Genomic DNA, 14,151 nt, shown 5'->3' with positions numbered 1-14,151 from the left:
TTCCACATTTCCTAAAAATTACTTCTTAGTATATAATAATAATAATAATAATAACTTTAGTATTGTACATTTTTAATTCATTTGAAGTGCAATGGCAAACACTGTCACAATCCTGAGAAAATCATCATAACATTTTATTTTTAAACACTCTGTGCTCTGCAGTGTGTGCAATATTTAGTGCTGAAAGTCAGTGTAATTAGTCAGTGATTCATTTATTGAGAAAACATACCAAACTGGTTCAGGCCTCTTCAGGCTCTTTCAAATTATGATGCACATTTTTGACTATTGTTTAACATTGTATAGGCTAAATGGAAAAATAATCAGCTGTCAGATATTTAATACCGAAGAACCAGATGAACAAGAGAGGAAGAATAATGTTTTATGGATTAAGTGGGGATCCATCAGCTTCTGCAGACTGTTGCTGAGCAGGGATGATTACCTGGTCAGTGTTACAGCCCAAATTAGCCTTCTAAACTAAGACAAAATCTTCTCCAGTGCCACTTCTAGATCAGAGTTTGCACTCACTGACTTGTGAGACAGTAGAGTTGTTTCAGGAGTGACTTTTCTGTCTGAACTGTGTAGCTTCCTTCACTGTTGTCGAAGCAGCTTAGAGTGCTGTCTTAGACCAACAAAACATGAAACAAAACAACAATGATCCCATCAACTCCAGTTCAATTCCCCTAAAGTCCATTATGACGGTGTGATCGGGTTAAAGGCCTAATCCTAAAGACAAACATAAACACAGAGCTACAGCTTAGAGAGGAGGAGGGAGCAGATGCAGAAGCTGGCTCGTTTAGTTTATTGTTTGCACTGTTTACTGTAGCTACTGTTAATTTTATATATATTATATATATATATATATATAATACTTTCTATTTTATCTTCTATTTTATTTTTTATTTTATTCTTAAGGTTAGGGATTTTAATTTTAGTCTGATGTATGTTTAATGTATGTTTTGTATTTTGTATGCTACTGGATACTTGAATTTCCCTCGGGATAAATAAAGTAGCTATCGATCTATCTATAATATGAATTAACCTCTGTTATTATTTATGTTTCTGGGACTGGTTGACTCCAGTGTACAAACTATTGGTTGAATATTTGCCTTTGGCCATACTCTCGTCAAATTAAAAACAATTGTGAAATAAACAAAAATGAATCAACAGACAAAAGTACAAACACCTCCGGCACTTTTCCCCAGAAACCAAAAAAAAACAAAATATAAATTTTAGCGGAGAACTTGGAGATACACTCCAGTTCAATATAATTCAGCGCTGCAAACTACAGCCTCCAAAACAAGCATCTAGTAGAACACCTTTTTAAATCTGTTTCAACAATAACAGAACTTTATAACCTCGATGAAGGAGGATTCATTGTTGTATTCAATTCCATTAATTGTAGCTACTTGTACCTAATAAACTGGCAACGGAGCGTATTAATGCTAAAATTGAACATACTTGATTGAACTAGCAGTAAAGTAAATATAATGCTAGTTTTTTAAAAACTCAATGGGGCAAAAAAGAGTTCCTTTCCGTCTCCTGTCATTGATCTTTTAATCCACTCTTGGAAGCTATTAAATCCATCTGCTTCTTTAACTCTTTTAGCAGCAAACTAAGGCCGAGAAGAGAGGAAGAAGGTTGTTGATGGTTATTTATTCATTTGTTTTTTATAAATGTGTGTTGAATTGATGCTCATCTAAAAACACATGTTTTGTGTCTTGGTGTAACATGTTGTTCTGCTTAGGCTGGATGAAAAACAACTCAAGTGACTTATGTTTCTTAATTTGTCCAATTTTTTTTTTCAAATTTTCTTTTTGATGATACTTATTTAATTCACTTTGTATTGTGTTTCCATTTTTGAAGCTGAGCTGTAGACCATTTGGATTTGATTTATTGGGAAAGTCTGGAGGTGATCATGTGCACTAATCCCGTTGTGTTTTTGTTTGTGTATGTGTGTGTACAGTTTGTGTGGCATCATTCCAGGTCTGAGCAGTGTGCTGCTGCCTCGTATGAACCCGTTCGTCCTGATCAACATGGCAGGAGCTCTTTCCCTCTGCATCACCTACATGCTCATAGAAATCAAGTAAGAATTCATCTCCCTCTGCGGCTGGTAAATCCCCAAATTAACCAGCGTCCGTCACTGTTTAACCAACACATTGAAACCTTTGCTTTGCTTGGGTTTAGTGATGTCAGGTTTCCATCGCCACTGCTGGAAATTCCCTCTCTCTGCTTTAAACTGCCCTGATCTTTATCTGCACTGAACTGTAAATGTGTCTTGATGCAAAACACTGGTGTGGAAAGAGCATGCAGACATGGGACAGGAAATGAGACTCAGATTCTCTTAAATTGATGGCAAAAGTGAAGTGAAGTGAATCTTGTTCTTTAAATTATTTAGAGTGCCGATGATGAAAATATAAAAATGAGGGAGTTCCCCAACATGCTTCCACCGGCTCAGATTATGGAAAAATACAAACTATGGTCCCATACAATCATTGAGTAAGTCTATGTTACAAATCACTCAGCTTTTGATCACATCACATCCTCTGCAGATAGAGCTGTAGTTGTTTTAAGTTTCAGTTTTTACTGAGCACATTAGGGACTTATTGTGCATTTCGGTTTAAAAGCTGAGGTTCAAAGTTAATTCTTGAGCTTGGAAACAGCAGCTGAGAAAACGACGAGGTCCATTTATTTGCTCTTCTGGGGCTTTTTGTGATATTGCATAATCATAATCACTGTTCAGAAAATCTACTGTTCCATGACAACATGGGCAAACTCCATCTGGTGAGGAAGATCATGTGATAAGATTAAAAAGCTTATAAATGGACCTTGTGTTGTGATTGTTTTCTCAAAGATAAGAATTAAATACTGTATATTTTTTTGATGCCAAAGAAGAATGATCAAAAGTCTGTATTCACCTTGAATTCCTAATCTTAGAGACCACACACTAAGCCAGAACGATTTTTATCTTTTATTTTATTTTTTTTTAAACATTATTCATGTTGATTTCCTGTGCTGTGTGTGTTTGCTCAGTAACTATAATGCAGTTGACACAGCGTCGGCGGTCGCCATTGCTCTTATGACCTTCGGTACCATGTATCCCATGAGCGTCTACAGCGGCAAAGTGCTCCTGCAGGTAAGACGAACACATGTTTCTCTATTCGTATTTTGTAGGTAATAATAATAATAAACTTTTCTTATACAGCACTCTTCAAGCAAGCAGGTAGCTTGATTAAATGTTTTTGTTGTCTCTCAATCACAGACCACACCGTCCCACATCATCGGCCAACTGGACAAACTGCTCAGAGAGGTGAGTCAGTAATCTGTGTTACATCAGCAGTAATATCAACTTCCAAAGCAAACTTGACATCTGTAATTTGACTTACCCTTGGACACATTAAAGCTTTGCTCTGCTGTTATAAACCTCATCCTTTTAATGGCCATCCACAAGTCTTCTTAAAAATGGTCTCAGTAGGGTCTTAAAAAGGGGGATCATTTGTATTGGTCATGCTGTAACATCTACAGAACCAAACGGACATGGAACCAATCTCTATTTTCTTTCATATCCTTTTTTGTCAGTATGGACATAAATTAGATCTTAAAGTGCATTCTTTATTATCTTGAAAAGGTCTTAAAAAGTTTTAACCTGATGAAACTCTGTCAAACCTAATGAGTATTTGCCATTTTGACATGAAATAGTAGGGTAAACACAGGTGTTACTATTGATACTAATCAAGGTTCTATTCTCAGGTCAAATAGAATCTGTGTGCTTAATTTTTAGCCTGTAGGTTCTACTCTTGATAATCATTTAAATTAAAGTCGGCAGTATAAGGAATATAAATGTCATCCAGCACAGCTACAGTACTTTAACAGGGCTGGAAGACAAGAAGTTTTTAGAATCAAAAATGATCTAGACTTTATTTTCCTGAATATGTCCCAAACGTGTCTGTCAGAATCAACAGACAGGCAACATGTGAAGTTCATGACATTTTGATTCTTATTGGTTATTTGTTCTTCTTTGTGTCCAATCAGGTGTCAACTCTGGATGGTGTGCTGGAGGTTCGCAACGAGCACTTCTGGACTGTTGGCTTTGGATCTCTGGTACGTTTCTCAGCCACAGAACTATAATCTTGAGAATCCATCTTGCTCTTCTCTCTATGTGTTTGGGGCTGGTACAGTGGTACTAGACTAATCAGCGTCCTTTGAGGAAGTACTCGCAGCTACGGGGGTGGGTGCTAGCTCTGACGCAGGACAAGACACTGTTCATTAAACAACAATAGCAGCTGCTAAAGAGGTTAGGGTTATATCAGAACTTGAGAGAAAGTCTGTCTCTTCTTAAGAGCTCCAGGACGCTTACTCCTAAAGTACCCAGAAACAAAAATGCTGCGTTAATGGTGGCCATGGTGTTGAAAGTTGCGCTCGGTAGGCGTGCTAAGTGCTGAGATAATCACCCCCATCCTGATGAAAACGCCTATGGTGCACTAGATGAATATGTGGTACACTAAGGGTCCCAGTTTGGGGGTTTGAATACGCTCACCCTAGTCAGTTAGTTTGTAGTAATTTGATCAACTTTATTCAAGAAAATGCCCCCTGTGAAGCAAGATATAATGGGCAGCAAATTCTATAACACATTTCCAATTAACATGCAACCAGCACACACAGACACAGTAGAAACACTTTCTAGATTTCTCTCCCTCCCCCTTCTTCCCTCCTTCGTCTCGTTCATCCCTCTCTGTCATTCGTTGGTTCAGCGTGACGATCTGAAGGGATTTGTTCACCCAGACGAAAAGAAGGAACAAGTCATTCATGCGGAGATTTTCTCTCTCTCTCTCTCTCTCTCTCTCTCTCTCTCTTCTCCAGTTTTTGGAGGGAACACTGTTGTTGTTGTTTGTGTTGAGTTGTCGTCGTCTGTGTTGCACGTTGTTGTAGCGACAGCAAACAAGCCCAGCTGGCTTTCCTTGGAAACACACACACACACACACACACACACACACACACACACACACACACACACACACACACACACACACACACACACAAACATCTCTCAGAAACACACTCTGCTGTGAGAATGGAATACAAATTATTAATTGGGACTAATTAAACTGAACTGTTGTTTACCCTGAGGGTTAATTCTTGATGGAAGTTGCAGTTTGACTTCTCAACATAAGGAACACTTTCTGTGAGGCTTATTCTGTGCCCACCTCCTACAAGGCTGAAAACTTCAAAAACACCAGCTAAATGGACCTTGTATTGAGGATTTTTTGCCAAACTGTTTTTATGTTTTTTAATTTTGGGAAGTCTTTCCATTATTTAATTGTGGTGGTAGAGATACAGACAGGAAAGTGAGAGGTGTATAATATGCACTTAACACGTTTGGGATGCACATTTTCAGCAGCTTTCATAATGAATCAACCACAATAATGTGAATTAAAGTAAATAGGTAAAGGAAAAGGAAAGAACGTTCTGTACGTGGAGGTCAAATGAGGAAAGAACACACACAGAGATAACACTCAACATTCAGGACACTTAAAGACAAACTCATTCCTCTTTTAACCGTCACTTGGGTTTATCACATTGGTTTTATGTAAGAATCTGTGTACATGGTTGTACCCAAATATAGCACTTGAATATTTCACAGGGTTTTAAAGTCCTGATTTTTGGTATTTTTTGACGTCATGGCCTCAATATTTCTGCGTGTGAGACATCTATTGTTTATGAAACAGTGAATCTGTAGAATGACGTGGCAAGTGTGTGACGTTATGCAAATGAATCCCTCTGTCTCCTTTTTTAAATCACTGATGTTAGTCTTAGTCACTGTGTGTGTGTGTGTGTGTGTGTGTGTGTGTGTGTGTGTGTGTGTGTGTGTGTGTGTGTGTGTGTGTGTGTGTGTGTGTGTGTGTGTGTGTGTGTGTTTCTAGGTAGCAGTTGTACTTCCGACTGCCTGCAGGTGGAGCAGCGTCTTCTGTTTACCTCAGCTTTGATGCAGTGTTTATTGTTGTTTTTATTTATGTTATCGATGTTGTTGTCACTGATGTTGCTGCAGTTACACAACTGTTGGTTGTTGGCCCACTGCTAACAGAGCAGCTGTCCAAACTCATTTGACCCTCTGACTGCACTTCTGCCCCACGGTGTGTGTGTGTGTGTGTGTGTGTGTGTGTGTGTGTGTGTGTGTGTGTGTGTGTGTGTGTGTGTGTGTGTGTGTGTGTGTGTGTGTGTGTGTGTGTGTGTGTGTGTGTGTGTGTGTGTGTGTGTGTGTGTGTGTGTGTGTGTGTGTGTGTGTCTGTTCTGTCCTTTTGAGGTCTGAATATTCCCATGAGGATGGTAAAATTAGCAAACAAGGACAAAATGAAGAACTCAGTTTAGTGTTTTAAGGTCAGATTTAGAAGTTAGAGGCTGAATGTTGAGGTGAGGCGAGCTGTGATGAAGGTCATTGAGTCTTTTTGATTTTAGTTTATTTAACCAGCTGCTGGACGGTTTGTTCTTTTAAAAAAGCAGCATCGTGGCTTAACAACTGAACTGCAATAAAATCCAGTCTGATGGATCGGAAGTGAGCATGCAGCTCTTCATACATGGTGCAACAATTGGATTTTCATGCTTTCAGCAAATATTTGCTGCATCATTCAGTTCCATTCTCTTCCCTTTCAAAACCTCTACACAGGAGATGTTTCAGCTGTGTTTTTCAGTCGTCCATCTGGTGTCTTGACGGAACAGGTTTGCGTCTATTGTAATCGATCCAGCTTTCTACAGAGGCTACGTATTTTTACGTTTCAGGTCTATTTTCTTCTGTTTTATGTGCGCTACTCGAGTGATTGTGTGTTGGGCTCTGAGTGATGCCAATACGTGGGTGACCTACACTGAAAACTGTGCCTGAATGCATCCAGAATTAAAACTTTCAGAGACAAAAATGTGTGAAAAACATAATAATTTGTTGGAACAGTGTTTGTTTTGGAAAGCACTTTGTAATTATTGCTGTGAAAGTATCTAAATGTGAAGCCATATTTTATTAATTTACCTCTTCCTGCCTCATACCCCTTCACTGCCCTCCCTGCCCCTCTGTACCTTTGTGTTCCAGGCCGGCTCTGCCCACGTTCGCATCCGCCGGGACGCCAACGAGCAGCTGGTTCTGGCTCACGTCACCAACCGGCTGCTGCCGCTCGTCTCCACGCTGACGGTCCAGATCTTCAAAGATGACTGGACCAGACCGCTCCTCACCGGGGCCCTCTCCTCCTCCGCCTCTATTGCCCCTCTGGGTCCTGCTGAAGGCTACGCCGCCCTCTCCTCCTCCTCTCTGCCTCCTATGCTGATGTCCTCAGGAGGAGAGCTAGACCCGCTGACATCTACGCCCGCCAAACCCAGCAGCCCCCCTCCAGAGTTTGCCTTCGACACACCAGGGAGAAATGTGCAGCCGGTGGTCCTCCCTGCCCCGGGGCACCACGCCCACAGGCCTTACGGAGGCCTGGGACTCCCCTACGGAGCGCCTCCCTACACAGGGATGATGAACCAGGGCCTGGCACGGCCCGGCGGCGGGCTGGGACTCGGTGTGCAGGGTCTGGGGGCGGGGTACGGATTGGGTGTGAGCGGGAGCGGGGTGCCTTCCTCTCAGAGCTACAGAACTGCCTTCGGAGGGTCGACGGCACCACTCCGGTTCGGAACCGGCAACCCTCTGGCTTCACAGTCGCAGTACAGACAATACAGACCCTGATTGTGCCGGGCCAGAACTCTTCTTCTGTAGAGGTGATGAAGGTCGGTTTCTCCACACCTCAGTTCAGATATTTGAAACTCTGATAAGATTTACGGACGGCTGACAACAACATTTACTCCCAGTGTGACAACAAGATGATAACTTTAGAAGGCGAAGCTTTGTCAACTCTTGTAGTGTGAGCCCCCCAACTTTAGAAGAGAGATGGTGAGTGTGTTGTGGTATTTATTTTATCAACAAGGGGACCAAAAGGTTGACTTGAATTTGGGATGTTTGAGTCAGTTTTTTTAATCCAGATTTTGGGAAACAGCGCCAGTGTGGGGCTGACTGTAAGAGAGCAGGGTGTCCGTACTTATTACGTTGTATGTTTATTTTGTAAGAATAAAGGCTGCGAGGAAATGTCATCAAATAGCATTCCAGGTGAGAGGAAATAAAGTCTTGAATTGAATTAAATTCCTGCGTTATATTTTAGATTTCAGAGTCAGGAGGTGAAAGGTCAGAGGCGACAACAGACTGATGATATCTAGTGTCCTATGAATGATAAGACAAAGGGAGGTATGAAGACAGCGTATTGGACCAAACTGACGGAGAAGATTTAGAAAACATCTTTTTTTTTTCTGTCCAGCTGAAAATCATTGAGACATCTGCTCTAATGTGTTGCCATAATGTGTCCTGAGTGTTTTACGCCCACACGACCTGAATTCAAACATGAAATATCATCTTTAAAACCAAAACAGCATGATTGTTTTCATTTGTGAGTAAAAGTCTTCAGTTCGCTCCTCCTCTGTTGTGGTTCCAGGCCAGCCTCATTTCCCAAATCACATTTGTATATTTCCCTGTCCACTTATTGGTAATTGAATTGAACTTTTTTTCCTCTGCTCTGAAGTTCGTCAGTACAAACATTAAATGTTTTGACTACAGAACTGCTGCTGCCATTAAAACAAAGTACTGTACAGTTTGTCACCTTGAGGAACACATGAAAAACAAAATAGTATATGTCTTCTTGTGTAGGGCTAACACTTAATTATATCATTTGCACATTATTTTTTTATACGACGTTCAATAATTTAGTCTCTGATATGTAAGAAAGTGAAGAAAAATACCATTGCGGTTTTCTCAAACTCTATTTGACACAAGATTTTCATTTTAAAGAGTAACTAAACCCCCAAACCACTTAGCTGAAAAGCTCCATATATGGGTATTTAGTAGATTGCAGCCTGTCAGTCTCCCCTTTACTATTACTACCCACTGCTGGCACAAATGTACAACAGGTGGCATAATCTTATCATTTAGCAGGATATAACCTAAACCTTTTCAATTGCCAACTGTTGACTGTTCATACTGTAATTCATCAGTAATGTCTGTTAGATTATAATCGTGTGGAAACCACTATTTAAACTCACCTGAAGAGCCATTCTCCAGAACCATGACTCGTAAGGTAATGTCTTTTTGTGCCTTTATAGTTTATTATCTCTGGGCCGGCATGCTGGTAATCGGACAGTGTTGTGAAGCAGTGCAGGGAGGTGTGTGTGTTTAGCTGACACCGGAGAGTTAGCCTCTCTGAGCCGTAAAGCTAACTTTACAACACAGGTACCACACAGAAACTTCCAGAAACTTCCAGAAACTTCCAAACAGCTCTAAATGTGCTTCTAGTGTCAAAGCTCCTGGCTGGTTAGCCCGGTTAGCTCTGACTACCGGCAGCTGTACTCCTGCTACACTGAGTGGTACTCTGTCACTCTGGGCAGTGTTACCTCCTGCACCACACGCTTTATATGAAATTACAAGACAAATGATTTTCTGCTGCATTTTATTGTTGTTTATTGAATAGGTTGCTGGGATGGAGAGAGCTAGCAGAATTTAGAGGTTTAGTTACACTTTAGTTTCATAAATGTAGAAGAAATGGCGACTCTTTACATTTGATAAACTGGAACCAACACATTTCTTTGTGGTTTTTTTTCCTGAACAATTCATCAGATACCAAAATATTCGCAGATTCGCAGACTAATTGTTGCAGCTCTCAGTGCGTGTCTTGCTGACAAATTATCGGCAGAATCTTCCCTTAAAAACAAACATTATCAAGTTAGGAAACATTAGTGGTTTTCCTCCATGTGGTCAGCAGAAGCTCTGCAGACATTTGCCTCTTCAGACTCTTTTACAGCCTCAAAAAAAAAGCCAGATTTAGAGGTCTGGGAAGAAAGGTTTGATGGAGCCTGTGAGGGAGTAGAATTGAACGGGTCTGATTTTCATGAAGGGGACGATTTCATGTACTCTACTGGGAGTGAATATTTGACTGGGAGGATGAGATTTTTTTTCTTTTTATTTATGTTTTTAATCTGAATTCGGGGCTGAGTGTTATAAAACTTTAACTCCTTGTTCATTCCTTATAGGCTGTCTTTCTCCCATTTAGAGAATCAAACCGCCCTTAAACATGGATAAAATGTTGAATGGTTGCATCAGAGCTGAGAAATCAATATGGAGAATAAACAATATTACGGTATAACACAGAACAGGCAAACGTGCAGTAACATGGCAACTTTATAGAATAAACAGTATTGTTGGAAAACCTTCAATCGGACACTGCACCCTCATGAGACATATTCCCTGTTTATTTAAAAATACCGACTGGGACTGTTATTTAAAACAGGTCATGAGATTTGATACTTTTTCTCATCATTTCTTCATCTGTTGTATCTCAGCCGTCACCTGCTGGCTTTAAACAAATCTGTAACATGGACTCAAGTTGAAAAGTAGGAATGTCCTGGTCTTGTGTGCTGTGTTGGTTTGTTTTCTGAGGTTGGAAGTCAAAAAACAAAAACACATAGTGGATTAATTTGGCATTAAATCAGGAACCAAACAGAACAAACACCTTACATCCTGTTTTTAATTGGATCTGAAATGTAATACTGATGTCTCTATATGACCCTCATAAACAGACCATACCATCAGTGAGAAGATTGGCTATCATGCATTAGTCTTAATGCCTGCCACTGGGTCAGATTCGGTCGGATTCCCCTTGAAATCAATAAACGAAGCTGTAGAAACACTACCACTGTTGTTCACAGGGGCTGCCAGAATCGACACAAAATGGACATTTCTTCTAAGGGGTTTAAAGAGCAAAGAAGGGGAACTTTAACTTGTCCACATTGTAATTTATAATTAGAGGCAGTTAACGCAGATGAAGGTTTGACTTTATTGAGCCTTCATAGTGTCGATCTCACACTGTGATAAATTCGTTATAGGAGCGAGGGAGATACGGGCTGTTCTTTCCTCCACATTGTGTCCAAACCAGTGCCCTTATTGTTTTTAATCCAAAGGAAAGTCAGTTGTCTCTGTGTAATCCATTTGCTTCTCCAGGCGTCACTGATCTACATTAGTGTATGAGTCTTTCGCTCCCTCAAGGCTTTCTGGGAAACCTGTTCTCCTCATTGTCGCTGGCGTGAACTGGTGACTTTCTGACCCTACAGCATCTGTTGTAAAGATGATACTCATTTCCATTACAGCACTGACAAACAAGTTCTTCAATTGTGGTACAGTATAAAAGTAAATTAATGATTTATTACCTACAGTTGTTTTTAAAATCAAACTTCTTCTACTGCAAGAAACCCTGAGAATCCAGAGAAAAGAGTGTAAATCTTTAATCCTGTTGTATAAGTCAGGGGTTCCCAAACTTTTCCATGCCAAGGCCGGCCACACACTCTTGCAAGATCTTTAAAAAACCCACAGACAGCAAATGTAAAAAAAAAAAAACTTTCTGAATATATTTCCTTACTTTTATTAATGCACTATTAATTACAACATTGTGTGAGTGTCTGAGAGATCTGGTTGTCAGGTCTTTTCTTTTTCACAAACATGTCCACTTTTTGTGACTTAGAACTTTTGACATGTTATATATTCTAAATTATGTTAAAACAACTAAACAACACAATCCTAAAAACAAAAGCACATATCTTCACAAGTAACGAGATAATCACCCTGTTATCACAAGAAAACCAACGGTTGTTTCCTTTTTATTCATAATGCTTATCAGAAGTCAGGAGTGCTATCCCAGCATGCATAGTTGGCATATTATAGATGTAGCATTGGTTCAACATAATGGACAATGCATGGAGGAATGACAGACAACGTGGAAGTTAACATTCATTTTCTCACTGACCAGCAGCCAGGATAAAGAGCATGAAAAGAATCTTTGAGCTCATTTAATAAGTCTCCATCTTCTCCTGATATATTTTGTCACTATATTACGTCACATTGCTGGACAATTAATATCTGAAATGAACTCTCAGATGTTCATTCTGGGAACAACTCTTTTAAGTTGAGTAATGAATCCTCCCCGACAGTCATGATACTGATCTTGAACACTGAAATCAGGAGAGATAAAATGAACCTCATTTTCAAGTTCTCCATAATTATCCAATTTTAAAAAAGCTATTTTCTCCCGATGAATTATCTCACTGTCTCAGGAAATTGGATTTTTTTTTCTGCATTAAACGGCATTAAAAAAAATAATGGCAAGCACAGCATTTCTAGGCTTCCGTACATATGTCCCTCCTTCATTTGCCTTTCCTTCATTCTTTGGCTCTTTAGCTGCTGTGTCACTGTGTTTGTGCTGCTGATCAGCTAATGTACAACTAATATGCATTTTTACAGCTTTTTCTCCTAAAATAACTCTTATGTAAAGTAAAGTAAAGTTGTGGCCAGACAGACAAACAATGATCTGACACTCTATAAAGCTCTGTAAAGCAGAGGAAGCTGACGATTCAGCAATATTATCTACCAGAGACACCAAATACATTTTCATTTCATTCATTGTTAATATTAAAATACAGATTATAGCCACATTAAAGAGTAATTAAGTGTCATTTGACTGTGGTATTGCTGCATTCACTTGACTTCTGTTAACAGAGAGAAAACACCAAAGCATTAATAAAAAGCAAACTGCGTCAGACTCATTTGGACTCTTTTGGCAAACGGCACAAACCCAACAATGTTCCTTCTCTTGCATTCTATTTTAGCCACACGCTGCACTGCTTGCATAATAATGTATGACACACTTTAGCAACTTTGCAGCGTCTGGTCATTATTTTGTCCCCTGCAATCATGTTATTCTTTTGGCCCACAGTTCGTCGCCCTCGCATCCTCATCAGCCCAGAAAATATTCAAATGAATGAGCGGCGCTGCGGGCCGCCGCGTGAGGTTGAAGTGAGGAGACAGCTTAGAGTCCGGCAGAGTCGCAATGTGTTAGGAGGCCAACAGACTCCTGACCCCATTACTGAAAGACCCGCCTGGTCTCCAAAAACCACTAATAGGCCCAAGTTCCCCCTTTTTTTCCGGACCAGTACTCATTGATAACTGGGTTTGTTTGAAATCTAAAGATGCAGCGACTGTAGAAGTGCCAAACATTACCAGAGGCTCACTGAAAAACCCACTTTAACTTCTGCAAAAGAAATGAAAGCCCAGGTCGGGGTCTGGTGACATTCAGTGTTTCTCATCAGAACACACTAGGATTCCTCAAGCCCTCACAAATATGTTGAATGCATGTCCTTCCACATAAAACATTTGCAAAGCAGTTTAAAAAGATCTTTAATTGTCTATTTGTATAGGGCAGGACAGGACAGCAAATACACAAAAGTTCAAAACACAAACCAACAATAAGTTGCATTAAAGCAAAATACAATAGACACACTGACAGAACAATACAGGACACAAAATAATACATTAAAGCACCATAAAACAGGACATTCTTGTTTAATATGACTGATGCCTGTTCAAGGTAAGGAGGAAAGGAATTTCACATTTTGATCCCCCAAACAGTAAAAGCTGTTTGTCCAAATGAGGATTTAATTAAGAGAACCTTACAATTCCTGCTGAATACTCCATGTTTTACTGAACCCAAAACTCTGAGTGGAACCACAAGGTCACTGAGAACCTGGGCAACCTGATTATGAAGGCACTTACAGGTGAGATTAACATTAGCAAATTTAATACAAATATTTAATTAATTGTGTGAAGTGCACATTTAATTTCCTAAGAACATTGCTATGATGTGATCTTATTGACTTCCTGTACAACATTTTGATTACTCGCTTCTACATCATCCTAAGAACATATTGTTTCCTGGGGGGTGATTTTCTGGATCAGCATGAAACTGTCTGGAGGAAGGTGTGTCACATGACCCTTAAGTTGTTCTTGTTCAAGATGCAAACAAAACAGGGACCCTGGCCCCCCCGCTCCACATACTTTTGTATTCTTTCTGTTTGGGCCTCGTAGTTCCAGTGGAGAAAAATCTTAATGTTCCAGCATACATGATGTTTTAGACAACAGTGCTCGTCCTTTGTGTCAACAGTTTCCTGTTTCAACAGGAAGTCAGCTCCATAAAGAAATGGTTTTCCCAGTTCAGTAGTATGAAATAACTGTACTGGTCTGCACAGGTCTCTACCAGGTGAACTACTAGG

At 40.0% G+C, this 14,151-nt stretch overlaps 1 protein-coding gene across 1 annotated transcript in view; it reads left to right on the top strand.

Moving 5' to 3' along the window:
- Positions 1 to 8,433, top strand: part of slc30a6 (solute carrier family 30 member 6) — a 66,850-nt gene extending 58,417 nt beyond the window's left edge. Inside the window, exons 11-15 of the mRNA XM_051418162.1 lie at positions 1,964 to 2,083; positions 3,031 to 3,133; positions 3,260 to 3,307; positions 4,030 to 4,098; positions 7,073 to 8,433. Coding sequence (XP_051274122.1) covers positions 1,964 to 2,083; positions 3,031 to 3,133; positions 3,260 to 3,307; positions 4,030 to 4,098; positions 7,073 to 7,702 — 970 coding nt within the window. The 3' untranslated portion in view covers positions 7,703 to 8,433. The remainder of the gene's footprint in view (positions 1 to 1,963; positions 2,084 to 3,030; positions 3,134 to 3,259; positions 3,308 to 4,029; positions 4,099 to 7,072) is intronic.
- Positions 8,434 to 14,151: the final 5,718 nt, after the last annotated feature.

Source organism: Dicentrarchus labrax, unplaced genomic scaffold (genome assembly GCF_905237075.1).
Source record: "Dicentrarchus labrax unplaced genomic scaffold, dlabrax2021, whole genome shotgun sequence".
Taxonomy (NCBI): Eukaryota; Metazoa; Chordata; class Actinopteri; family Moronidae; genus Dicentrarchus; species Dicentrarchus labrax.
Note: the sequence above shows the minus strand (reverse complement) of the source record. Positions and strands in the feature narration are given on the sequence as shown.